Raw genomic sequence first — 27,497 nt, 5'->3', positions numbered from 1 at the left:
AGGGAAAGATTGTATTTATAAACGTTTCATTTGCTTTTCCTCAGGGTGGCGTCCTAAAGGGCTACTAGTTGCACATCTTCATGAACATAAATCTGCTGTGAATCGAATTAGAGTCTCTGATGAACACTCACTTTTTGCAACATGTTCAAATGATGGTACAGTAAAAATCTGGAACAGTCAAAAGATGGAGGGGAAGACCACTACCACCAGGTAAAATATGCTTGGGGGAGAGTCCATTCATTCATTCAGTTAACATATTGATTGATTGCTTACACTATGCGTGATAGGCATTGTCTTAGTGCCAGGGATACAGCAATGATAAATGGACAAAAGTACCTTTTCTGTGGGAGCGGATAGACGATAAGCAGTAAGTAAAACATACAGTATGTTAGTTGGTAAAAAATGTTATGGAGGAAATGATAGCAGGAAAAAGGTATAGGGAATGCAGTAGGGTAGAATCTTAAATAAATTGGCCAGAGAATACTTCACAAAGAGAAACATAACTTGAGGAAAGACATGAAAAAGATGAGGGAGAGAGACATATGGATGTCTGGGGGAGAAGCATTTTAGGTAGAGGAAACAGGGATTTCGAAGGCCCTGAGGTAGAAAGATGTTTGACATGTTTGAGGACCAATAGGAAGGTCTGTGTGCCTGGAGCAGAATGAATGAGAGAGTGGAACAAGAGGGGCCAGAGTATAAAGGGCCTTATAGGCTGTTGTATAGGACTTTGACTTTTACTCTGAGGGAATGGGGAACCTTTGGAGGGTTCCGAGCAGAGGAGAGACGTGATCTGAGTTAGATTGTTGAGAATAGACTGAAAAGGAACAGGACAGAAACAGGCCTTTACAGTAGTAATTCAAGCAAGAGGTGGAGATAATGGGAAATTACCAGATTCTGAATATATTTTGGTGGTGGCACCAATCTGATTTGCTCAATGGGTTAGATGGAGTGTGAGTAAGAGAAAACTAAAAAAAATGATGGACTGGCTGGCTATGCAAGGAAACACATACTATCATTGCCTCACTGTTAATTGTCAAAATAGAGATAGCTTATGGCTTGAAATACTGAAAACTTTAAATATACATGATGTGATTTTCATAAGTGTGATTATTATAAGAAGTATTTTAGATTTGTATTGCTCTATAGTTATGTCCTTAATATGCAGTCTTTCTGCCACCCTCATTCCTTCCCCCTGCTCCCCATTACCATCAATTCTGCCATATTCATATTTTGTGTCTAATTTGGGTCTGAAAAGAAAACTGGTAGACATTAAAGTCAAATCTTGTGTGCATAAAATGATGTGGGGAATCTCTGGTGCTTTTCTTATCAGCATCAGGACCACAAGTATGGGAGTTCCAATTGGAAAGAAGGATGAATAGTGTTTCTGTGATAGAAGTGTGTGAAGATAGCCTTTTTATTTTATTTTTTTAATCCACATCCGAGGATATTTTTCCATTGGTTTTTAGGGAGAGTGGAAGAGAGAGGGAAGGACAGAGATAAATATCAATGTAAGAGAAACACATTGATTGATTGCCTCCTGCACAAGTCCTGACTAGGGCCTGGGCCGGGAGAGCCTGCAACCGAGGAATGTGCCCTTGACTGGAATTGAACCCAGGACCCTTTGGTCCACAGGCTGACGCTCTATCCACTGAGCCAAACCAGCTAGGGCAGGATAGCCATTTGAAATTATCAGAAGAAAAGGCAATTTTGTGCCTTTGAGTAGTACTTTTGTTTTTGTTATGAGATCAAGGAGATGTAATGGACCTCAAAGTAGTACTTTTTTGTTAGTGTCATGGATATTTATTTAATATTAGCAATAATGATGCTCTTGTGGCCTTTCAGAAATGCAATCCTAGTGTTTTGTGTTTTTTTGTGTGCAGATCTATTCTTACATATAGCCGAATTGGAGGACATGTCAAGACTCTCACCTTCTGCCAGGGTTCCCACTACTTGGCTATAGCGTCTGATAATGGTGCTGTCCAGCTTCTTGGAATCGAGGCTTCTAAGTTGCCTAAGTCTCCTAAAATTCATCCTCTACAAAGCAGGTATCTATCTTTTGTGGGGGTTTTTTAACTGCATTTAGAGCCCTAGGGTAATTTAGCCCTCCCTGTCCAATGTAGTTTGGATCAACTGAGGATTGCACTTCTATTTTTAAGCATGTGAAATACAGTTATGTTTCCAACTCAAATCTTTATCACGTGTAGTTTTAGAAAACTATGTCGCATGTTTTATTTTCTGCCAGCTTGTCAAAAGATCAGAAGGGCAATTTTGAATTTTGGGCTCATTCTGGTCTGGAATGTATCTGAATAATCTAATTATCAGTTACATCTTATCTCTCAGTTACTAAAAGCAGAACTCTGGCTAGCTGATTTTGAGAATATGAGTATTCTTCATTAAAGAAAACTCAAATGTCATCTGTCACTTGGTATTAAAACCTCTGAAGTTGATGGGAACATGAAGTGTAGCTTTACAGATGATTAGCTTATCATTTTAAAACAAAATACTGGCTGGTTTTATTTAAGAAGTTCCTTCACTACTTATAAATCGTGATTGCCTACAGAGTAAATATTTGCCAAGTAAGATATTTAAAGATAACAGAGGGCAATTTTTCAACTGACCAGTATGCTACATACTGAGGGTTCCAAAGACAAAATAAGTTATTGCTCTCTAAGGAACTACAGTCTATGGGAGGAAGAAACCAATGAGCAGATGATTTCAATGCAGTGTGATAATGTGCCATATTATGGGGAATAAGAAAAAAGGCCTGGAAGAGATGAGACCAAGTGTAAGCTGGCCAGCCAAAGCAGGGCAGGGCCGCCAGAAGTGGTGGGCCATAGGGAAGAAAGCAGAATGAGCAGATGCTTACAGTTAAGTGGAGAATAAGTCATGCCCATTGAGGTAGCTAAGGCAGAGAAAGGATGCTTGTTGGATCACTTAGGTTCTTATTATTTGTATTAAAAGTGTGTTATTTTTGACACATTCATGAAACAGATTTGGCCAGCTTTTGTCTAGGACATATTATATATGGCATTTAACTAAAAAACTGTTATCGGTCAGTTTTCTTTAAAATGGTTTCAGCAGGGGATGACTGTACAGCAATATACCTATTGAGTTCCATGTAAAGTAACAAAGAGCTTTTGGGAAAATGTGTTGTGTGGTGACTGTGCTGGCAGGACACATACACTGACATGCTCAGTCTGTGCATGAATCCCTCTCAGCTCTTAGTGCTTTTCAGTATGCATGTCACTGTCTTTTCCCTAAACAAACACTGACTACCTAGATTGGGAGGTTGTGCCAGGATATTTAGATTTCACTGTACCTGACAATAGTGTGTTTCAAAGAAACCTTTCCATGACTCCTCTTATTTTTATTTTTTGTTTTGTTTGCTTCATTCAATCAGATCAACTGTTATCATGAATTTGTGACACCTTTACACATTTTATTTGGCATTTGGACTTTCATTATTGCTTTAGAGGGAACATAGTTTGTAATAGAATGTTTGTGAATATAATTATTTATCTAAGTCAGATTGGTCGGCAAACTACAGCCTGTAATATGGCCCATAAACCAAGAATAATTTCTGTATTTTTAAAGGGTTGTAAAAAAAAACAAAATAAAGACATGTAGTACAGATGTATGTGACTTGCAGAGCCTAAAATATTTACTATCTGGCTCCTTACAGAAAATGTTTGCTGACTGACTCACGATGTAAGAGAGAAAACTAAATTAGTGTGTGCAAAAGCATATGTACTGATAAAGGAGGCTGGCCAGTAAGTTTGATATTCTTTGTAGTTAAAAATGCCTAAGCTTAAAAAAACACACAGTTATATCCATTCAATGGACTAGTACATAAAAAGGAATAAAAAGGTTTCAGTAATATTTTATTACTTTTATTATCAGTAATCAAAAGTAAACTATTGACTCATGCAACAACATCAATGAATCTTCAAATCCTTTTTTGTAATGAAAGGAGTCAGACATAAAGGCTATATATTGTATGTTTCCAATTATATGGCATTTAGGAAAACAGAATTATAAGGAGGAAAAGAGATTGGGTTGAGTACAAAGAGAATGCACAATACAATTTTGGGGGTGTGAAATTCTCTATGGTTCTGTGGTAGAAGATAAATGGCTATTAATTTATTATTTAAAAAATTGTTTTGCATATATATTTGCATAGGATGGCTACACATAGAACTGTATATCACAGAAAGTGAATTTTACTATATCTAAATAAAAAATATCACAATAGTATTGAGTAATAACTCAAATAATAATATAAATATCCTTGAGTCCATACTGATATAAGTGAACAAATAAATTAATATAGAAGTGACAACTCTTTCGTATAGAATAATTCTAATCTATAAATGCAGAAAGAAAGAAATAGAAAGTCACCATTAGAACATCTCAGGCATTACCCCTAAATATTGACTAGTCCTATATAATAAAAGCCTAATATGCTAAGTATCCAACTGATGGGCTGACTTTTTGGTCAACTGCTCTCAACCAGTCGCTATGACGTGCACTGACCACCAAGGGGCAGACACTCTGACTGGTAGGTTAGCTTGCTGCTGGGGTCTGGCCGATTGGGACTGGGCGAGAGGGCCAGACACTCCCTGGAGCACTCCTGCGGTCCCTCCCTGGCTGGCCAGCCCCCATCAGCCCCAATCGCCTGCCAGGCCAAGGGACCCCACCGGTGCAGAAATTTGTGCACCAGGCCTCTACTTATAGTTATAAATGGAAAAATAGCAAGGTACCGTGGAAAATCCTGGAAGATACCACCTTAACTAAATGATTAAGGTTAACATCACCAATAATACATACGAGTAGCAGGTACTCCCTTAAATATACACCGAGAAGGGCATGTCACTGTTGTGGTCTCCTTCCCAATAAGGCATAAACTTAGTGTATTTGTGAGAACACATGAGGTAAACCAAATTGAAGGATATTCTATAAAATAACCCACTAGTAGCCTTCCAAAAGGTCATGAAAGAAAATGAAATACTGAGGAGAAATGACATTTAAATTCCATATGGTATTTTGGGTTGGCTCCTGGAACAGTTGAAAGACACTATTAGAAAAACTGATGAACCCCTAATATATTTGGCACTTTACTAGTATTATACCAATGTTAATTTCTTAGTTTTGATAAAAGTTCTATAATTTTGTGTAAGGTATTGACATAGGGGAAGCTGGGTGAAGGATATACAGGAATTCTGTGTACTGTTTTTGGATCTTTTCTGTAAGTCTAAAATAATTTTTAAAAATGCCTCAGCTATCATTGTTCTAATAGGTCACAGTTTTCATGTCTTGACCATGATTAAAATATAAATTCATCTTAATGAAGACTGGTACTATGTTTTCAGACTGGAAAAGGTATGGCCTTTTGTTTTGTGTATTTCTTTAGGATTCTAGACCCCAAGGAGGATGGCTGTGTTGTGGATATGCATCACTTCAACTCTGGGGCGCAGTCCGTTCTGGCCTATGCCACTGTGAATGGCTCTCTGGTTGGCTGGGACCTCAGGTCTTCAAGCAACGCGTGGACGTTAAAGCACGATCTGAAGTCAGGCCTCATAACTTCCTTTGCTGTGGACATCCACCAGTGCTGGCTTTGCATTGGTAAGCTCACTCTCAAACCCTTGACTGAGGTTTGAATGCCACTGATGTCTGGATTGCCTCCTTGTAAAAGCTTTTTCTCTTTTGTTCCCATCTTTTCTTTTCATAATTATTATGTTATAAGCACTTGCAATTTACTTTTTATTCATTAAAAAACAGATTAGAAAGAGTGAAATTATGTATCTGAATGCATAAGACAATTTCCTTTTTCTCTTTGTTCTTAAATGAGCCTCTTTATAATCATTATAGAGATCAGATTGGCTGACATTCTCTTATTCTGCCAGGGAAGCAGCAGGCTTGGTTTATGAATGAGAGCATTTCATTTTAGGCAGACTCTTAAATTCCAATAACCTCAGGCAAACTACTTAACTCCTCTAAGTCTCAGTGTCCTTTAAGGGGCTAATCCTTTTGGGGGCTGCTTTGAGGATTTATTAATGAGGTGAAAGTATCTATTACTGTGCCTGGTGCAGGAGAAGAGCTGAATGATTTCTTGCCTTATTATTCCTTCTGCCTCCTTTTCCTCGAAGGCTGGAGATGTACCATGTGATCTTGCTTCTTTGCCATATTATAGTTTCACATTTTTCCCCTCCATAGAACTTTGAACCTGCTCTTTGACAAGGTACTACATCGTTTTTCTTTTCCCCATTTGGTACTTTTTCAGAAGAATTATAATCTGCTGTTTGAATTTTGGTTTTTAGATTCCCTGACTTGCATTTATGATTGTGAAACATCTGCCATTTTATTACTATTTGTAGAGTTTATATGGAGTGCATTATTTTTTGCCTTTTGTGTGAATAAATGTACAGGTACAGGAAGATGTAATGCCAGGACTAGAAGAATAGATATTCAATACTTAGTGTATTAGCAAATGGCAGTGGCTCTCTCTCAGGCACCAAGGCCAGCTTTGAGGGGGTAGCCATTACTACCTGTGGTCATTTGAGCCATTGTCCTGGTATGGGCCAGGGTGACAAACAAAAGGACCCCGCTGTTCCTTTTGTCTTTTCCCACCCCCCAGTCTCTCCTGTGGAATTGAAGATCTATCTAATGATGTGTTCAGTGCCTCTGTCAAAATCAGCTGCTGAGTGTTAGGGTAGACGTTCTTTTGGGGTGGGCGGCATTGTCTGTGGGATTTGTTGTGGGCAGATGTGCAGGAGCATATGCCAGTTTCTGCTATCATTAGACACCCATACTGTCTCCAGAATGTTTTGTGGAAAAGGGCACATGGAAATTATTGAAATCTGGGATAGCTACAAAGCTGCTTGCCACTATGGATTGGTAAGATGATCATCGAATGATAGTAAAACATCTCTGGTTATTTAAGGCTTCTGAACATTTTGAGTATCAAATTCAATTTGGTTCCTCTAGATTTTCTGGGTTTTGTGTGCCTTTGGCCATTAATGACAGTGTCAGTAATTAATGAATTATTCATTTCAATTTACATTTGTTAGACACTTCTGTAGTAGTATTGTGATAAACACTTTTATCTTTGTTATTTAAAGGTGGTTTGAAACTGAGAGACAGCTTCATGACAACAGTCTTTTTCTCAGTGACTAAGTTTTAAAATAATTCATACAACATTAATGCTGTTTACCATTTGTATAAATGTAGCCTGATATGCTTTAATCATTAGATGGTAATCTTTGGGGCTTTTTTGTTGTTGTTTTTTTTCCTTTAAGGTACAAGCAGTGGTACCATGGCTTGTTGGGACATGAGGTTCCAGTTGCCAATTTCCAGTCACTGCCATCCTTCCAGGGCCCGGATCAGACGCCTCTCAATGCACCCCCGTCATCAGTCCTGGGTGATTGCAGGTACATTGGAGGTTTTCTTAGTGCTGCCAAGATTCATGTTCTTACTTGAGTTTTTTACGTATGAACAGAATACTTGATTTTGTTCTGTTTTGAAGTTCCCACCATTGATATCTCACTACCACTCATACTTATTGTTTAAGCTGTTTCCCCTTCCTTTGTTTTCTTTCTCTTATATCTCTTAGTTTTGTTAAAGCTGCCACCATCTTCCTAGAAATCTTGATTCATCCTTGTTTTCATTTGTTATTGATCTGTTTCTACTGTGCTTCTTACAAGCTTTCTTTTCTACCCTCCCCTCATTGAGCATTCACATTTTCTTGTATGAATACTTGGGCAGGTCTTTGAAACTCACTTTCCTCATCTGTAAAATATGGTTGAAAATTTACCTAGCAGAATTGTAAGAATTTGAGATAACACATATAAAACATATAGCCTGGGGCAGAAATAGTGCTTGATAAATATAGGTCTTGTTATTCTAATGCTTCCTCATTGGTCCTCTTGAATCTAGGCTTTTTCTGGTCCCTTCTCATACGTACAGTCAATCTCATACGCTGCTGCTGTCAGCCACCATGCTGCCAAATTCAGTGGCCATCACTCCTCCCGCCTCTTACTGGACTTATCATTTGGTCAGTGGATTGTTTCCTCTTTCTATAATACTCACCCACCTGATTCCAAGGACATCTCTCTCTTGGTTCGCCTATTCGTTGATTTGCTGGTTCCCCCTCATCTTCTGACTTTTAAATTGTCGCCTGCCTCAGGGCTCTAGTCTTTGGTCTCAACCGCTTCTCTTTCTACACTGGTTTCCTTCTGTGATCTTATGCAATATTTAAATACCAAATCTATTCAAATTTTTATATTTGTCTATTTAAAATCTCCCTTAAGAGGTTGAATAGCCATCTTAATTTAAACTTGACATGTCCAAACTGAACACTTGTTTCCTCTCTACCAGGTTCCTCACCACTTCCTCTAACTCAGAGACAGCCTGCTCTTCCTACAGTGTTCCTTCAGTAAACGGCAGCTCTTTTATGCCCACTGCTCAGAAAGAAGCCTTGTGTTGTGCTTGATTCTTCTTCCTTTAGCCACTTCAGTCCATGAGCCAATCATATCTGTTCTATCTTAAAAGATATTCAGAATCTGACCCCTTTTTACTGTCTCCAGCACTCTCTCCCGAGTCTAAACCACCATAATCTCTTGTCCCTGTGCATCAGTATCCTGGTAACTCCCTGCTTTTATCCTTACCTCTTAAGGCTGTCCTTTCTTCTGCTCAGTACCGTCCAGTGGCTTCTCATCCTAACAGCCAAACTCCTCCCTGCGGCTTTATGAGATTTGCCTCTCTGACCTTTATCAGTCAGGGTTCCAACAGGAAACAGATGGCATGCCCAAGGTAGGAGGATTTATTTCCAAAGGAACTGTATGTAAAGGTGTGGGAATAGAGGCATTTTAAAAGAACATGCAATAAAACAGGGCTGGTACCAGCAGATTAGCAGTGGAAGGTGGAAGGGAATGGTTACTGGAAGGAAGTTGAATAGAAAAGGCCCCCTTGAGAGGAGTATTGATTTGAGGGGAGGGATACAACCAGCCTGAGGTGACTGACTTGACTTTCATCCATCCCTTGATCTCTTACTGGGGCCGTGTAGGTGTGCATTAGTGTCCTACGAGTACTGTAGGAAATTACCACTAACTTGGTAGCTTAAAACAATGTTTATTCTCTAACAGTCTTGGAGCCCAGAAATTTGAAATGAGTTTTGCTGAACCAAAATCAAGGTGGTAGTAGGGCCACATTTCCTGTGGAGTCTCTAGGGAAGGATCCATTTCCTTGCCTTTTTCTGCTTTTAAAGCTACATGCCTTGGCTTGTGACTCCTTCCATCCTCAAAGCTAGTGCCATCTGCCTCCCTCTTATAAGGACACTTGTGTGTGCATTTAGGGCTCACCTGGACAATCCAGGATAACCACCCATCCCTGTCTCAAGGTCCTAATCACATCGGTAGAGTCACTTTTCCATATAAAGTAACATCTATAGGCTTGGGACTAGGACCTGGTTATTTTGAGGTGCCATTGACCTTACCACAGGCCCAAATCATCTAGAAGCCAGCAATCACAGGAGCCTGTTGGTGGTTCGTGTGGGTCAACCTGCGAGTGGAAAGTGACCAGACTACTGCACATTTCTACCGATCTCCCATGCTCGGTCTGCTTCAGCTACACTGGCTTCCTGGTTCTTTCCTTGAATTAAAGCACCTTCCTGCTCAGGGCCTTTGCATGTTTGTGGTTTGTTGTCACCACTAGCATGAGGGTGCTGTGAAGCAGGGAATGATTTGAAATTGTTTGCCTTCTTTTTATCCGTGCCTAGACAGTGACTAGCTCACAGTAAATATTGTTGGTTCAATTAATATGATGGCTGGGTATTATTATTCCCCCTGCTCAAAAACCTGGAAGGATAAATATCTCTCAGGCCTGCAGTTTTCTTTTTTGTAATCTTTCTTCACCTTTTCCTCTTTCTACTGTCATCTCCCACTCCTATCACAAATGAGCTTCACTCAGACCAATTGTGTTTTTCCTCATTCCATTTTTTCTGCCTGAAATGATTGACCTGTAGGCCACCTATATCTGTCCAGCTTTCCTTGTCCTTTCAGTCCCGGTGTAGACATCTCCACGAGGCAGCCTAGATTCTTACCCCTGGATGTGGTCTTTTCCTTTCTTGAGTTCAGGTGGAACTTTGTAGTTCTCTATATTTTTTTTCTCTACTTCCAGACTGACAAATCTATGATTTGACTTTCCACCCCACTTTGTTGGACTTCAGTAAATATGTACTGGTAGGCTATTAAAAACATCTCTTTGCACTCTAGTGTGACAGGGTCACAATGGTATTTAAAAGTGCTAGTGAGCATTTTTTGTAGGATGGGAAAAAATGGAAATGGGTACAGGTTAAATTCGATTATCTACCTAGATGTGAGTGCTGAGTTCTTACCTGAGTAATGGTGCTGGCCTTTGTTTCCCTTAGCCGTTCAGGGCAACAATGAAGTGTCGATGTGGGACATGGAGACAGGCGACAGAAGATTCACTCTCTGGGCCAGTAGTGCACCACCACTTTCTGAGTTACAGGTTTGACTCCAGTTTTTACCATAAAGGCCAATACAATTGCAGACATTTTACCAAAAATGATCTGTTGGGCTTCTGGGTTATGTTTTAAGTATTAGGTGGCCATTGCTGTGTGGGTGCTTTTCATTTCCTTGGGCTGACTAGTGTCTGTTTCGTTGGGAGTTTTGGTTACTAGCTCCATAAAGTTTGTGATATCTCTTTAGAACCCCAAGTACAAAACTGGGGTAAATAGGAAAAGCCAAGATTGATGTTTAGATCATTTAAAAAATGGAACATGACCCTCATATACACTTTTGTTTCCATGTTGCCAAGAAAGGTAGGGAAGATTTTTTTCTCTCCTGTTGATTCAAAATAGAAAATTTTAGGAAGCTGAACAAACAGTCTTTGCCTCTTTATTTAGGATGATACAAAGCCAAATCATTTTAAAGTCCCAAAGAAAGAAATGTACAAGACATAACATAATCAGTCTCTTAAAGCCTGACAGTTGACTTATTTATTTCCTTTAAGCCTTCTCCTCACAGTGTTCATGGTATCTACTGTAGTCCTGCAGATGGAAATCCTATTCTGCTGACAGCTGGTTCAGACATGAAAATAAGGTATAGTATCTGATAAAGAACACTTTATGCAACAGTTAAAAGGGGAAGGTTCATAAAATACAGATGGATACTAAAGTTAACACTGGGGTGTGGTTTATTATATACTAGGGGCCCAGTGCATGAATTTGTGCACGTTGAAAGGAACTGTGGATCGTGAGGCTGCAGTAGGCACAAGGGTGGGTCTCAGCCCATCTTCCTGCCGTGGCCCGTGTTCCCGTCTACTGGCAACCCACTACCAGCCCCGCTTGCACCCGCTAATGGCGCAGAGCAATTGGGGCCGGCACCATCAGGGGGTGCAAGTGGCTGCTGACCCAGTCTCCCTTCAGGAACGTGGGGAAGTGGAGAAGCCCTCAGGGACAATCAGGGCTGGCAGCTGCTGCTAGCACCTGCTGATGGCAGCAAGTGATTGGGACCGGCATTGGGCACCAGCAGCAGGTACAAGCGGTTATTACGGGGACAGCACTGGCAGTGGGTGCGAGCACCGGGCGGGACCGCAGTGCACAAGAGCAGAGAATTTTCAGTAACCACGAGAGGCTCGCCCCGATGACCCGCCTTGGTCTGGTGCCCCCACTCACCTCCACCATCCTGCCACGGCCAGTGCCCACCATGTTCCACACATGCCCCCTGGTGGTCAGCGCATGTTGTAGCGACTGGTTGTTCTGCCGTTTGGTCTATTTGCATATTAGCCTTTTATTACATAGGATTTTAGCACTACAGTATTGTTTAAAGTCATCCACATCTTGCAAGGTTAGCTATACTTCATTTGTAACTAATTTTATACAGTTCTAGAAAAATCTCCTTTCCTAATGCAAAAGAAAGTAAGTTGATAAATCTAAGCCAATATTAGTTCCTCCCCTTCTCCTTCAAAGATTATCACCATTCGTTTCCTTTTCCCTAGGTTTTGGGACTTGGCTTACCCAGAGAGGTCCTATGTTGTTGCAGGAAGTACTAGTTCTCCATCAGTGTCCTACTACAGGAAAATAATTGAAGGCACCGAAGTCGTCCAGGTACAAGCAGTCTCTTTTCCTTCAACTTTTGTAGGTATAAAAATGCTTTTCATAAACATTGCATTGATTAAAGTAAATGGCTTTGGCCGAGTGTGGCAGTATTTCTCCAAGTTTAAGAAATGTTAATTTTTAAAATACAGAAAAGCAAAGAGAAAGTAAACATTTCAAAAGTGCATATATAAGTATACAACTTGAAGTAAGCACTTTATAACTTGCTCATTCCTTAAAGGTACTTCCTTATCAATTTGTCTTACTATTTTCCTTAAGATCATCCAGCTAGTAAATAAGCAGCAAAGGTGAGATTCAGACCTAAATGTTGGGACTCTAAAGCTTGTGTTCTTGATTTAGACAAAATCTTCAAATGAGATAAATACCTGAAAGGGCCTCAGTAAGGCCCAATAAATGAAAGTGTGCTTCCTTCATGATCAGTAATAGTGAGCTTTAGAAATGCAGAACATCTGATGTGTTTTTACTTCCCTATTCTGGTCATTTATACCTCTTAATTATATGCTTTCCCTTTTGATTTTGAGAAAAGATAATATGCACAGATTAGCTTTTTTATAATTTTTTCATATTTGTAAGTGGCTCCTCATGGAGTCTGATTGGAAACCTAGAATGTCATGTTGGACTCTTTTTACTCCTTTCCCTCCATGTATTTGTGAAAGCATGGCTACTTCATAAGAGACATTAGCTTCAACACATATCCCAAAAGCAAGAACACTTACAAAAGGTAGAATGTGGATAGGCTTTTAACTTCTGGCTTTCTCCTTGACTTTTAATCATGAAACAGGAAATTCAGAATAAGCAGAAGGTAGGACCTAGTGATGACACCCCTCGGAGGGGCCCAGAGTCTCTGCCTGTGGGACATCATGATATCATCACAGATGTTGCCACGTTCCAGACAACACAGGGCTTCATTGTAACTGCTTCTAGAGATGGGATTGTTAAGGTATGGAAATGAAAACTTAGTCGTTTGTATAATTTGTATAAATATATTGTAGCTTAAGAGAAAAGTTGTATTTAGAGAAAAGTGAGAATCAATTCCTTTGCTTAATTTTCAAAATCATGTCTATATTGCATTAATGTTTCATGAAAAAATAATTCCCACCCAAGGTGGTTAAAGAAGTTGTACTTGACCAGTACATTTGTGCATACCTCTGTGAGAATCAGCCAGATAGTATCTGGGACGTTTTATTGTATGTCACAGAGGTGAGGAATCTAAAATGCTAAGACTTACACGACCTCAGTGTAATTTATATTGAAAAAAGATGGTTGTAAGCTATTATAATGTAAACACATTTTTGCTATTAAAAATGCTATTAAAGCAGCCAATAAAATGTATTCAAGCATCTTAAGCATTTTCATTTATTTTTGATGGTGCTTTTAATGGTAAACCTTAGAAGAATACACTCTCTAGCAACATTTGTTCTGAAGAAATGGACTTGGTGTCACAAAGAATCAGTGGCAGAACTAGGCCTTCCACTGAAATCTCTGGACTTTGCTCTAATCTTTCTTCCTGTGTGTTTTATAGTCTACTGTATTAGTTATTTAATACTGTAGAATTGATCTTCTGTGTATCAGCTCTAGAAAAATGTGTCTCTTAGCCATCATTACTGGTTTTTTATAGGCTCTACTATAAATTTATCTTTAAAAGGCCAAACTTAGCCTTTCCCACTAAAATATACCCTTCGGGCTGTTGATTATTGTTCCTACACATACCTGATACTCTCTCCACATTTAATTATTATCCACTTGCAGAAGGGTTTATAGTGTTCAAAATATTTAAGTTTTGAATTAATCACATGAGTCTCGCAAACGGCAAAGTTGAATAGATAATCTGAGTCTGGGGAAAATACTATTTGTTTAAGAAATCTTCCAAAAATTTAAATTGCTATAATTATATAATTTGGTACATGACAGTTTTCAATGAATGTGTCTGGGTTCAGGATTCAATACACTTAGTGTTTAGACAGGTGTAAACAACAAAATGATGAGAAAATCCTGCCATTCAGAAGGTCAGGATGAAGAGGGGTACAAGATGGTGGCCTAGAAATACCCCAAACTCACCTGCATATAGAGCAGTTCCTCCTGAAGAACATCTGAAGGCCAACTGAACAGCTTCTTCACAACAAATGAAAGAGGGACAACATAGAGAAGGTAGGAAAGACAGAGATACGGGAACCCTACCCCAACAGGGTGACTTTCAGGGAGAGATAATAACTGTGTGTGTATATATATATATATATACACACACACACTGAGTGGCCAGATTATTATGACCACCCCATCAGTACAATGAAGTGAATTAGTTATGCAAATAATAAAACCTTGAGAGTATTTGCTTAGGAAGTTTTCAATATTCAGTAATTTTGGAAGTGTCAATGAAGTACTGATGGGGTGGTCATAATAATCTGGCCACTCAGAGTGTGTGTGTATATACATACACACACACACACACACACACATATATATATGGGGGGGCGTAAAACTGATTTAAAGGGTACCAAGACTATAATATGAAAGAAATCCATTTACTTACCCCAAGGTGCTTCCTGAACAGATGGGGAACTGTGGGAACGTTGTGGAATCGGAGGTACCGGTGAATGCCTTTGTTTACAATCCCCCTATACCTAGTAGCATGGGAGGGAGCTACGTCCAAGCACTCTAGCTGACTTGTAATGCCTCCACAGCTGCCCAGTCCACTCTGCCAGCACCTGCTGCAGCTCTGGCCAGTGGCCGCCCAGGGCCTTGCACTCAGACCGCCTCTGCAAATGTCTGCTACATCCTTGGTCAGCCCACACCCTGGGCCTCCTTAGACAGCACCCAGGACACCACAGCTCCAGCCAGCCTGCCAAAATCACCCAGCACACGCATTCTAGACAGAGGTTGTTTCTACCCAAGGCCACTCCTTCAATACCAGGTGAAGAGAGCTGTTTTGTCTAATTCATAGTAACAAACACAGAAAATCAAACAAAATGAAAAGATAGAATATATTTCAAATGAAGGAACAAGAAAAACCCCAGGTAAAAATCCTCATGCAACAGAGGTAAGTAATTTTTCCTGATAAAGAATTCAAAGTAACAATGATAAGGATGCTCATCAAAATTAGGAGGAACTTCAACAAAGAGAAAACACAATAATCAGATCTTGTGGGAGGTGGGGAGAAAGAACCAATCATACCTGAAGGCTATAATAGCCGAAATGAAAAATACACTAGAGAAAATCAAAGGCAGATTAAATAACATTGAACAGATTAGTGACCTAAAGGTCACAGTGGAAATCATCCAATCAGAAGAGCAAAAAGAAAAAATAAATTTTAAAAATGAGGATAGTTTAAGGGACATCTCAGATAATATCAGACATACTCACATTTATGTATTGCAGGGTATCCCAGAAGAAGAGGCGGGGGTGGGGAGGGGGGAACTTCTCTAACCTGGGCAAGGAAACAGATTTCCAGGTCCAGTAAGCACAGAGAGTTACAAACAAAAGGAATCCAAAGAGAACCACACCAAAACATTGTCATATACAAAGGAAATCCCATAAGGCTATTTATTAGCTGATTTCTTAGCAGAAACTTTATATGCCAGAAGAGAGTGACAGTATATACAAATATTCAAAATGCTAAAAGGAAGGAACCTACAACCTGGAAAGGTTGTTATTCAGAAATGAAGAAGAGAGAAAGTTTCCCAGGTAAGTAAAAACTAAAGGAGTTCCTCACTGGCTTTATAAGAAATACAAAAGGGTCTTTTTTAAGTAGAAAAATAAAGTCCATAACCAGAAATAAAAAATATATGAAAGAGAAATTGCATAATTAAAGCAAATATATAGTAAAGGCAATAAATTATTAAGAAGGTTAAAAGACAAGAAAATCAACTATAATGTGTAGTTAGGGGACACAAAACAGATATAAACCATGACGGCAAAAACGAGGGCATTTTTAGAATGCATTCAAACTTTAAGTGCTATCAGCTTAAAATACACTACTATATGTATGGACATATATGAACTTAATGGTAGTGACAAACCAAAAACCTACAAAGGTACACAGAAAACGAAGAGAAAGGAACTCCAACGTAACAGTAAATAACACCAGCAAACCACAAGGGAAGAAACCAAAAGAAGAAGAAAGGAGGGGAACTACAAAATGGTAATAAGTAAATATTTAATAATTTAAGTGTAAATGGTATAATTGCTCCAATCCAAAGATATAGGGTGGCTGAATGCATAATAAGACCTATTTATATTGTGCCTACAAGAGACTGACTATAGTTCGAAAGACACATACAGCCTGAAAGTGAAGGGGTGGCAAAAAATATATTCCATGCAAATAGAAATGAAAAGAAAGCTAAGTTAGCAATACTCATATCAGACAAAATAGATTTTAAAACACATTGTTAAAACAGATCAAGAAAGGCATTACATAATGATAAAATGGTCAGTCTTGTAAATCTATCATTTGTAAATATTTACACATTCAATAATACTTAGGTAAATATAATAAATATTAACAGCCATAAAGGACATTGATTCAATATAAATTGATAGTAATACAATAATAGTAGATGACTTTATTACCCCATTTACATCAATGGATAGGTCATCCAGACAGAAAATCAACAAGAAAACAGTGACCTTAAATGACCCATATTAGAAAAGACGGACTTGATAGGTATTTATAGAACATTTTACCCAAAACTGCAGAATACATGTTCAAGTGCACATGGAACATTTTCCATGATCACGTTAGGCCATAAAATAAGTCTCAATAAACTCAGGAAGATAAATCATATCAACTATATTTTATGACCACATGTATTGAACCTAGAATTACAAGAAGACTGGAAAAAAACCACAAATGTGGAGACTATACAAAATGCTATTTAAACAAGAAGATCAAAGAAGAAATTAAAAATATATATCTTGAGATAAATGAAAATGGAAACAAAACTTTCTAAAATCCCTGGGATGCAGCAAAAGCAGTTTTAAGAAAGAAATTTTTAGTGATACAGGCTTACCTTAAAAAACAAGGAAAATCCCAAATATGCACTCTAACTTTACACCTAAAGGAACTAGAAAAAGAACAAAGCCCAAAGTGAGCAGAAGAAAGAAGATTATAAAAATTAGAGTTGAAATAGAGACTAAAAAAATGAGAGTAATGAAGCTAAGAGCTGGTTCTTTGAAAAGATAAACAAAATTAATAAATCTGTAGCCAGACATATCAAGAAAAAAATCAGAGGGCCCAAATAAAATCGGAAATGAAAGAAGTTACAAGTGATGCCAGAGAAATACAAAGAATCAAAAGAATACCATGCTAACAAATTCAACACCTAGAAGAAATGTATAAATTGCTAGAAAAATTCAACCTTCTGAGCCTGAACAAGGGAAAAAATAGAAAATCTGAACAGTCTGAATAGAAGTAGCAGAATTGAATCAGTAATTAAAAAAACACTCCAACAAAAAAAAGTTCAGGATCAGATGGTTTCATAGGTAAATTCTACCAAACATTTAAAGAAAAAATACCTATACTTTTAAAACTATTCCACAAAATTCAAGAGGAAGGAATACTCCCAAACTTTTCTATGACAAAGATACTAGAAAGAAAGAAAAAGAAAGAAAGAAGAAAGAGAAAAAGAAAGAAAGAAAAGGAAAATTATAGGCCAGTATTCCTGATGGACATAGATATAAAAATTTTCAACAAAATATTAGCAAATTGAATTCAATACATTAAAAGGATCATACACCAAGATAAAATGGGACTTATTCCAGGGATACAAGGATGGTTCTATACTCTAAATCAGTAAACATGATACACAACATTAACAAAATCAAGAATAAAAGTGAAGGATAAAAGTCATATGATCATCTCAATAGACAAAAAGCAATTGACAAAATTCAACATTCACTTATGATAAAAAAATTCTCAAGTGGCTATAGAGGGAACATACCTATATATAAAGTTGCAAGATACAAAATTAATATTCAGGAATCTGTTGTGTTTGTGTAGCTATCAGGAAGAGATTAAGAAAACAATCCCATTTACAATTGTATCAGAAAGAATGAAATGCCTAGGAATACATTTAACCAAGGAGCTAAAAGACTGTACTCTGAAAAACACTGATGAAAGAAATTTAAGAAAATGCAAATCAATGGAAAGACATACCATGCTCATGGATCGGAAGGATTAATATTGTAAAGATGTCCATGCTCCCCAAAGTAGTCTATTGATTCAGTGTGATCCCATTCAAAATACCAATGACATTTTTCACAGAAGTATAACAATCCCAAAATTTATAGGAAACTATGAAAAACCCTGAATTGGCACAGAAAAAAAAAAAAGGATGTTGGAGATATGCCCTCTGACTTCAAACTATACTACAAGGTATAGTAATAAAAAAAGTATGGCATAAAAACAGACACATAGATGAATGGAACAAAATAGAGAACCCAGAAATAAGCCCAAACATATATGGTCAATCTATGACAAAGGAGGCAAGAATGTACAATATAGAAATGACAGTCTTTTCAATAAATGGTGTTGGGAAAACTACACATACATGTAAATAAAGAATCTGGACCCCTTTCTTACACCATATACAAAAATGAATTAAAAATGGATTAAAGACTTAAATGTAAGTCCTGAAACCATTCAACTAGAAGGAAACAGTAAACTCTTTGACCTTGACCTTAGCAACATTTTTAAAGATTTGTTTCCCTGGGCAAGGGCAACAAAGTAAGAATAAACAAATGGGACTACATCAAACTGAAAAGTTTTACACCATGTTGCATTGCCTTTGTTTCTCTTAAAGTCTGCCAAGCTATTTACAGCTTGTAGCTACTAAGTCACATCTAGAGCCTGCAGAGTTTTGGGGAAATTTTTTTGAGACTCAAACTGTTATGTTGAGACAGGAATCAATCCTGGAGCCATTAGATAACCTGGGACTGAGAACCATGGGAAATGCTGAGGGAAAAAATGGAGTGGGCTGATGGAAATAGAATTTTTTTCTCACCTTACCTTCCTACTATCTGTTCTGCCCCTTCTATCCTCCCCCACTTTTTACAGGGGTCGTTTTGTTGAAGTGATACTAAGTACTACAATCTGATGCTATGTTGAGTTGCATCTCTTTTCAACCTCTACATTTTTTTCTACATGTTTTGACTTATAACTCAGTGCAGAGATAATAGGAGGCATGTTCTTTATAGTCAATTAATTTGCATTTTAAAATCAAGAGACATCACTGCTTATTTGTGCAATTCTTGGTTTAACTAGGGTTTTATTGAATTTATACTTACTAGTATGTTTTGCAATGTTCCCCATTTGGGAGAAAGGTAAATCATGGAAAATGCTAATGTTAAGGATTTAGTTTTTAAACGAATTTAATATTTGCAGTCTGTTTCAGATCCTTCACCTATTAATGATTAAAAAGTGACCCAGCCTGGCTGGTGTTGTTAAGTGATTAGAGCATCGGCCCATGCACCAAAGGGTCCTGGGTTCAATTCCTGGTCAAGAACACATACCTGGGATGCAGGTTCAATCCCGGGCCCCGGTCAGGGCGCATGCGGGAGGCAGCCAGCTGATGTGTGTCTCTCACATTGATGTTTTTCTCTCTCAAATAAAATGACACAAAATGCTAAAATAATCTCAATCACCAAGGAAATGTTTGTTTGGTGTATTTTATCAATGCAAAAAAAATAATGACATACATTTCAAACATATTTAAAAACAAACATATTTCCAGCAATAATCAGGAGAAAGGTGTACTTGCTTATTCCAAAGTTACCCAGAAAAATTCCTTTTATTAAAATACCTCTTGAATATTGCTCATCCATTTCCTGTACTTGGAACATATTTTTTTCCTGAATCTCTATGACCACTTAGGATATGAAGAAACCTGATGTGCTCTATTTTTCTCTATTACCTGAGAACGAATATGACATTTAAACTCCCTCCTCCACCCTGAAGACATGGGGAGCTCTCTCTATGGAGTTGCCTGAGTAAGGCCGGCAGAAGCGCGGTTTAAAAAAACACTGCAGATAGCCCTTCTTTTCCAGGTTTTATGAACAGAGGTATAGAAAAGCAAATCCGACCATACCTACTGGTGTTAGGTGTCCGTAACCATCTGGCCCACACTTCCAAGCAGGTCCTCTCTCATTCCTGAAGAGTGCTATTCTGCCCAGCAGGGCCACCGCTACCAATTGTGGAGCCAGCTCTTACAATTTGAGGTAAAGGCTGAACATTTTATCTAAATTAAATAATGCTGCATTGGTGTTTAGATGAAAATATTAGCACCATCATAAGATTAATCATTAATTATATGATCTGGCGGGGGGTAAGGAGAGAGCTGTCAGAGGATGCTGGTTGAGGCCTAACCCCATATGTATTTGAAGATTAAAACATTAACAACATCCTTATATTTTCCAAACTCAGTGTGCATTTAAGACTCTTTTTAGGTTCTGCCAGACCAGTTTGTTGCTATTCACTGTCTTAAGTAGCTACCTGATGGGTTAAAGGGACTCAGCTTCACCCATGATAAGTGTGTCCTTACTCTCATTGTCTAAAGAATATATGGATGAGTAAAATATAATAAATGACAATAATGGGAAAGAAAAAGAATAAGAGTCCATAAAAAGGCCAGGTAGGAGGCTCTACATAATGAAGAGGGAACTTTCAGCTCAAAGGCAATAATTTATATTCTGGGGGCAGTAACGAGTTTCTCAGTGAATTAGGGAGGATTTGGGGGGTGGGGGAAAGTATGGGAACTACCCTCTGCTTCTCACCTGTCCAAGCTAACAACAGCAGAAGATGGGAGGAAACCTTCCAGTACATCCCCGTCGGAGGACTACTCAATCCATCCAGAGACAGTGATGTGTTCAAGTGGACTTGTTGTGGAAGGCCAGATTTTCGAAATTATGACATACCAACAGCATCAATTTCTAAGGTAAATGTGATCTTCCAAAACAACCTTTGGTTAAACAGGTCAGCATTAAACAGTACTACATTGAGAAAGATGGTTTGGTTTGCAGAAAATGGATTGGACAGAGACCAATAATAAGAATTAGCATTGGCTCATGTACACACATGTATACACTTACATAAAATTCAGATTGTAATTGCCATTAGACTTTTCAAAATACTTCTTCATTCTGCCATCTTTTAATGGTAACAGTTCTTGAATATATCAGTCTTAGCATGCTGGAATTATCAGGAGTGGTCAAATACTGTAAATGGACAAGATATATCTTTCATACCAATGAGTGCAAGGAGTCAAGTTGCCTCAATTTCCAACCTGTGGTTCGTCCAGCCCTTCAGAGTGGACTGCCAATATAGGCAGAATCTAAATAAAAGTTATCCATGATTTTGACAGTGAATTTAGTTATATAAGTCCAGAGTCTTACCATGCTTCCTAAGGTTAAATTCTTCAAGCACTTCCTTTATATGTCATTTGGGAACAGTTTTTATCATCTTTTTTCCATTTTTAAAGGTATGGAATGTGTTTCTGGTGAAATTTTGAACAGTATTATCTCTGCTGTTTCTTACTGCTCTTGAAACATATTTTTTATCTTGAAAGAATTTTGCCTTTTGTAATGCATCTTCTTTAAGGGCTGCTTTGTGTGGTCCAGGAACAAAGCTATACAACAAAAGAAGAAAAACATCATAGAAGATAGATGCCATTTCAACTTTAATAGACTCTATATTAATCTTCCTAAATTAATTGTTGCACCCATTTCTTATTGCATCCTTCCTTCAGGTAATTTCATGAAGATGACTAAACTGGGCATTATGAAACTGGGCAGATGTATCAGAAGTTGGTAAGACATCTTGTCAAAGTGTGCAAAAGTGTAATTTCAGCAGCAAATTACATGTAGGAGTTGAAGGTCAGCGACAGAGCTGAGACTATAACCCAAATCTTTTGCTGCTAAGAGTCCAATGTTTGCAGCCTAGAAGATGTCAATGGGAAAATAAGGGGGACATATGTAGTACTTTCAACAATAAAGCCTTTTTTTTTTTTTAAAAAAAAGAGTCCAATGTTACTTCCATTGAACTAGGTTTTTATTCAGGACACTATGAAGAATCATCAAGATGGAATAAGAAAAGTGAGATGATAGCCTGGATGGTGTGGCTCAGTGGTTGAGTCGACCTATGAACCAAGAGGTCATGATTTGATTCCTAGTCAGGGCACAATGCCCGAGTTTCGGGTTTGAACTCCAGTACGGGGCATGCAGGAGGCAGCCGATCAATGATTCACTCTCATCATTGATATTTCTATCGCTCTCCTCCTCTCTAAAACAAAAATATATTTTGAAAAAAGAATTGTTAAAAGAAAGTGAAATGATAAATGTTATGCTTTTAAAAGCACACGGAGTCAGGTAGTCTGGAGCAGGTTGGACAGTTAAGGTACGAGGAACCTGGCATATAAGCTTTGCATAAATATTTTTCGGGTGAATGTGTGACAGCCTGGTGGCATAAGAAGAGAAGGCATATCAATACCTAGAAACCTTAGCAATTAGCTGGGTTGTGGTCCAGAGAAGATTCAAGAGAACTCCAAATGTGGAGACTAGGGAAATAGTGTCAATATTCACTATGATCTATTTCTTCATTTGGATTTTTCTGTTTTCACCAGCTAGAAATCTGATTTCTCTCACAAGAAGATCAATATTTAGAAAACGAATATGTGAAAGATACAGAATTTAAAATTAAGTTCACTTCTTTCACACATACCACATACCTTCTTCCATCTATAATGATAGCTAGGGGTGAAGGAGACATCAAAGCAGCAAGAAAACCATTCCATCCATGTTACACAGACCTTGAAGCCTCCATGCATTATATACTATATGTCTGGGCTTCTAAACTCATATCCCAAAGTGTGTCTCAGTTCACTTCCATCAGTGCTATCAGGAACGTACTAAATTGATCACCAAATGTCCAGTTACCAAGAACTGCAGTCCTGGCTAAATTTCTGTACAAATACAGTTTCCTCACATTTTTGCTCTTCTCTGTATTTCTTATCAAGTTCCAGACTAAACCTGAACTCAGATTCCCCAAAGTCCTAATGTTTATATGCACCAAGCATGGCTCCACTGGTCATGGAGACTGCATTAGTTTGAGTCTGTAATAGTTTTCATGTCTTATACTTATCTGTACTGGTCTCTTCCTTCCCTCCCCCCATTCCCTTCTCCTCCCCTGGGATACTTGTCATGGTAAGTTTAGTTGTCTTTGTCATGGTCCTCCCTTTGTTAAGAAAAAGTTGTTAGTAATTGGTAGCTGCTTCTTTGGCATAGCATTACCCCTCTCAAATATTTAATATTCCAAAAGGGTTGAACATTATAAATACCACATCTCCGAATTCCCATTTTTTTCCCCCACTCTGTTGTATATAGGAGCTTATATTGGACTAGAGGCCCGATGCACGGAATTCGTGCAAAGGGCTCGGCCCTCGCAGCCCCAGTTGGCCCTCGTAGCCCCAGCTGCCTCAGCCAGCCCTCGCAGCCCGGGCTTCACCTGGAAGGTCATCTGGATGGTCGTTCTGCTGTTCGGTCTAACTAGCATATTAGCTCTTTATTATATAGGATAAGCATTTGATCAGAATCATGTGATTACCTTGTTTGGGAATCATCAAGACTTTATATAGTTCTCCTGCTCTGTGTTGCTCAGATACTTCTTTGCCTATTGGTAACTTCAACACTAGGTAGTCAAGACAAAACAGCCAATTCATCTTGCAACATGTGCCTGCCTCCAGCAAAGCTGGATAGAACGAGTTGGAAGGGATTGACTGTAGATCTCAGTTCTCTGTGATCGCAGATTCCTCATCTACACAGATAATCAGGACTCAGCCATACTGCATTTACTAGTCGACTGGGTTCATTGGAGTAGAAAATGCAGACAAGATTGCTTCTATTTCGAGAATCCTTTTTATGTTAACATACATTTTGTGTCCAACAAACATACGTTGGAAAGCAGAATTACAACAGATGTATTATTCATATGGCATTGGTGACTGTCCATTTTTACAAATCAGTTGTTCTGGCTCGGGCCTGTCAACGCTTTCAAGTCTGGCCAAGTGCTTCCCTGGCTGACTGAATCAATATGCAGGCGGTTCTCTGGCTTTGACTGCCTCTGAGCAGATCTGAGTGCTTACAAAGAGGCTGCCCTGCAATCTCGCCCCCACTGGCCATCTGTGTCCTTGCTTGATTGTGTTCGGGTTCAGTTCCTTTCTTTTTCCATCTGATAAGAACAAGCTTCTACCTGTATTTCTCTCTTTAAATCTCACAGCAGAATGATCTAATTCTTATGCAGGTCATTCTGAGGCCTCTTCCCTAGCAGGCACTCTCATCTTCCTCAATCTGTGCTCAGTTCTGCCTCACTTCCCTTGAAAGCTCAGGCAGGAAGTTCCAGGAGTAGCTATGCGCCTTGTTACCTTTGATTATAGTCTTTGGTCACTTGGAGGAGGCCTCGCATGTCCCAGCCCAACACACCATCAGGGAGCTCCCAGAGGGAGGTATGGGCTTCATGTCTCAATTTCTGATGCCCCAGTCAGTTCCTAGCATTTCACCATTTTGGATACAAAGGGGAAGCTGAACCTCCAGGTATATCTAAGGCAAAGGGGAGAGAGGGAAATAAACTTCCCTTCCAAAAGCACTGTGAATACCGGCCTTGACTCATATTGTTCTTCAAACAACACGAGCTGGGAGTCGTTTCCAAAAATGCCTTTGAATTTGCGTAAGCTGACTATTGCATCTGCCTTCGCAGTTGTGGCCCAATGCATTTTGTGGGGAGCCCAAAGCAAACGCGAGGCCCTTCCCACACTTCCAGGCACCTGCAGCAGGGGGAGCCCTGCTCTTGGTGGACTGAGAGCACAGGCATGTTCCAGGCCTGACTTCAGGAAGCATTTGCTGCTGGACAGTTCCCTGCCTCGCAGCAAGGCGAGAGGCGCCAATCCAGGCAGGGGCTTCCTCATTTCCTTCTGGAGCTGGAGCTTCTGGATTGGGAGGGCCTCTCTGGTCCTGACCACCACACAGAAGTGCACACTCTGCACAACAAAAGTTGGCACATTGTCGAAGGCTCTTGCCTGCGTGTGATTCCCAGCGGCTGGTGCACACATTTGACTTCAGTCCCATGTGGGCAGGTGTGTGTGTTAGTACAGTGTGATTTACCACTGGAACAAACCCTCTTCCAACTACTTGATTTAAATTATTTCTAATTGTTAAAAAATGTAAGTAGTATTCCTGCAGGCAAAAAAAATATGATAGGTTTATTATTAAGTTTTACAAGAATGAACTTTTGCCTTTGTTGATACTTTTTAAAATATCTTAATTAAAAATATTAAGTCCTACTTTATTCTTACCTTTTGGGTATATTCTTTTTTTCTATAATATCTTAAGAAGAGTGTTTAGCTCAATAACTCTTAGAGTTTAAAAAATTTCCCTAACATAATAAAGACTATCAACTTTCTTAAGTTATCAATTCTGAGGTGTCCCACAAGTTTTGACATATAACTTTTTATTATTATACAATTCTAAGTATGTTTGCATTTTCATTATAATTTTTTGTCCCATTATTTAGATTGTGGTTTTAACTTAAAAAATGTATGTGCTTAAAAAATATAGCTCAGTTGGTTAGAGCTTTGTCCTGATGTACCATTCCCTGTCAGGGCACATACATGAGTATATAAATAAGTGGAGCAACAAATTAATGTTTCTTCCTCCATCTCTCAAATCAAGAAATAAAAAATTTAAAAATGTTGTTTCTACTAATTTCTAGCTTAATTGCATTGTGATCAGACCATTTGGATTGATGGTACCAATTCTTACAGGTGTGTTGACACTTGCTTGATAAGTTAAAAAACTGCACAACAAACACTTGTAAACTCTACCTTGATTCAACAGCTGTTAATGCCCCATGTGTTGTTTAGAAGAATGTCTCATTTTTCTGTGCAGGGTTCTAGATGAGTCTATTAAATCAAGTTTGTTACTTATGATTAAATCTTTTTGCTTCTTTACTGATTTTTGTCTGCTTCACCTCTCAATATTGAGACTGGTATACTGAAATCTCCAACTCTGATGACAGTTCTATGGCAATTTCTCTATAGCTTTTCAATTTTCACTTTGTATATTTTAAGATTTTATTACCCTCTTATAAATTTAGGATTGAACACTGTCATCACGTACTAACTCTATTCCCACAAAATGGTTTCATTTAAAAGTAAATTTTATCTGATATTAACATAGCTATTCCAACTTTCTTTTTAAAACATCTGCCTGGTATATTTTTCCCCCCTTAATGTTACTTTGCACTTTTCCATTTCTTATTTGGTAGCTGTGTCTCTTGAAAACAGTTATAGCTGGATTTTATTTAGTTTCTTAAATACATCAATCTCTGCTTATTTAGCCTATGTACTTTTTTTTCTGGTTACTGATATATTTAAATGGATTCAATTCTGCTGTCTTCCTTTTCCTGCTTACTTGTTAAAAGTATTTATTATGTTGTTTGTTTTAAATAACAAAAGATTTTATTGCTTAAAGTATTTTCTCATGCTTAGGTAATTAATACATAAATAACATTTATACATCTTAGTACAATTATTTTGAGTGTTTTTTAAAACTATATTTTTTATTGTTGATAGTATTACAGATATCTCCCACTTACAATTATTTCTTTCTATTAAACTCACGAGGTTCCAAATATCTTATTTCCAAAGTTTTGTTAACAAGTACAGCCATTCTGTAACCCCACAAATTAGATATTATTTAAAAATACATTTATTTAGATTTATCTAAATACTGACAAATTTTTATCATTCACTCTTCTTGCATCTCAGCCTTTCCTTCTGCGGTCATTTTTATTTTCCTTGAAGTATGTATTTCAGAAGTTCCTTTAGCAAAGGTCTCTTTTTGGTGAACTATTGTTCTTTGTTTACTCAAGTTGTCTTTGATTTATCATCATTTTTGAAACACAGTTTTTCTAAGTTGACAAAAATTTCCTCCCAGTGCTTTCAAGGTTCTCAGTAGCACTGTCACTTCCACTGTTGCTACTGATAACTCAGCTGCCAGCCTAATTGTAGTTTCTGTGCACTGAGCTTTCCAGCTGCTTTGTTTTCTTGTCATGGTGTTCTGCACTCCCCTACTCCATGCCTAATTGTTTTCCTTTTATTTATTCTGCCTGTTACACCTTGTCTTTCCTTCATCTTTTAATTCATCTTTTATAATTTCTTGAAAGTGATCATCTCTTCGTATCTTTCAATATTCTTTCATTTGTTATTTCTATTTTATCTTTCTAGAAGCCCAATTTGATAGGTTAGTCTTTTCATTCTGTATTGCCTACAAATTACATTTATCTTCTCTGCATTCTGAGTAATTTCTTCATCTACATTTTCCA

At 38.2% G+C, this 27,497-nt stretch overlaps 2 protein-coding genes across 2 annotated transcripts in view; one reads left to right on the top strand and one right to left on the bottom strand.

The window, feature by feature from the left end:
* PIK3R4 (phosphoinositide-3-kinase regulatory subunit 4) overlaps positions 1-13,488 on the top strand; it is a 50,085-nt gene extending 36,597 nt beyond the window's left edge. The window contains exons 11-18 of the mRNA XM_015568068.1: positions 45-210; positions 1,881-2,045; positions 5,411-5,622; positions 7,296-7,427; positions 10,424-10,524; positions 11,029-11,117; positions 12,016-12,124; positions 12,915-13,488. Coding sequence (XP_015423554.1) covers positions 45-210; positions 1,881-2,045; positions 5,411-5,622; positions 7,296-7,427; positions 10,424-10,524; positions 11,029-11,117; positions 12,016-12,124; positions 12,915-13,085 — 1,145 coding nt within the window. The 3' untranslated portion in view covers positions 13,086-13,488. The remainder of the gene's footprint in view (positions 1-44; positions 211-1,880; positions 2,046-5,410; positions 5,623-7,295; positions 7,428-10,423; positions 10,525-11,028; positions 11,118-12,015; positions 12,125-12,914) is intronic.
* Positions 13,489-19,779: 6,291 nt separating this feature from the next.
* The window catches only part of COL6A6 (collagen type VI alpha 6), a 98,421-nt gene continuing 90,703 nt past the window's right edge, over positions 19,780-27,497 (bottom strand). The window contains exon 36 of the mRNA XM_006770214.2: positions 19,780-21,750. Coding sequence (XP_006770277.1) covers positions 21,561-21,750 — 190 coding nt within the window. The 3' untranslated portion in view covers positions 19,780-21,560. The remainder of the gene's footprint in view (positions 21,751-27,497) is intronic.

Source organism: Myotis davidii, unplaced genomic scaffold, assembly GCF_000327345.1.
Source record: "Myotis davidii unplaced genomic scaffold, ASM32734v1 scaffold962, whole genome shotgun sequence".
Lineage (NCBI taxonomy): Eukaryota > Metazoa > Chordata > Mammalia > Chiroptera > Vespertilionidae > Myotis > Myotis davidii.
The sequence above is the reverse complement of the archived record's forward strand: the minus strand, read 5'-3'. Positions and strand labels throughout refer to the sequence as shown.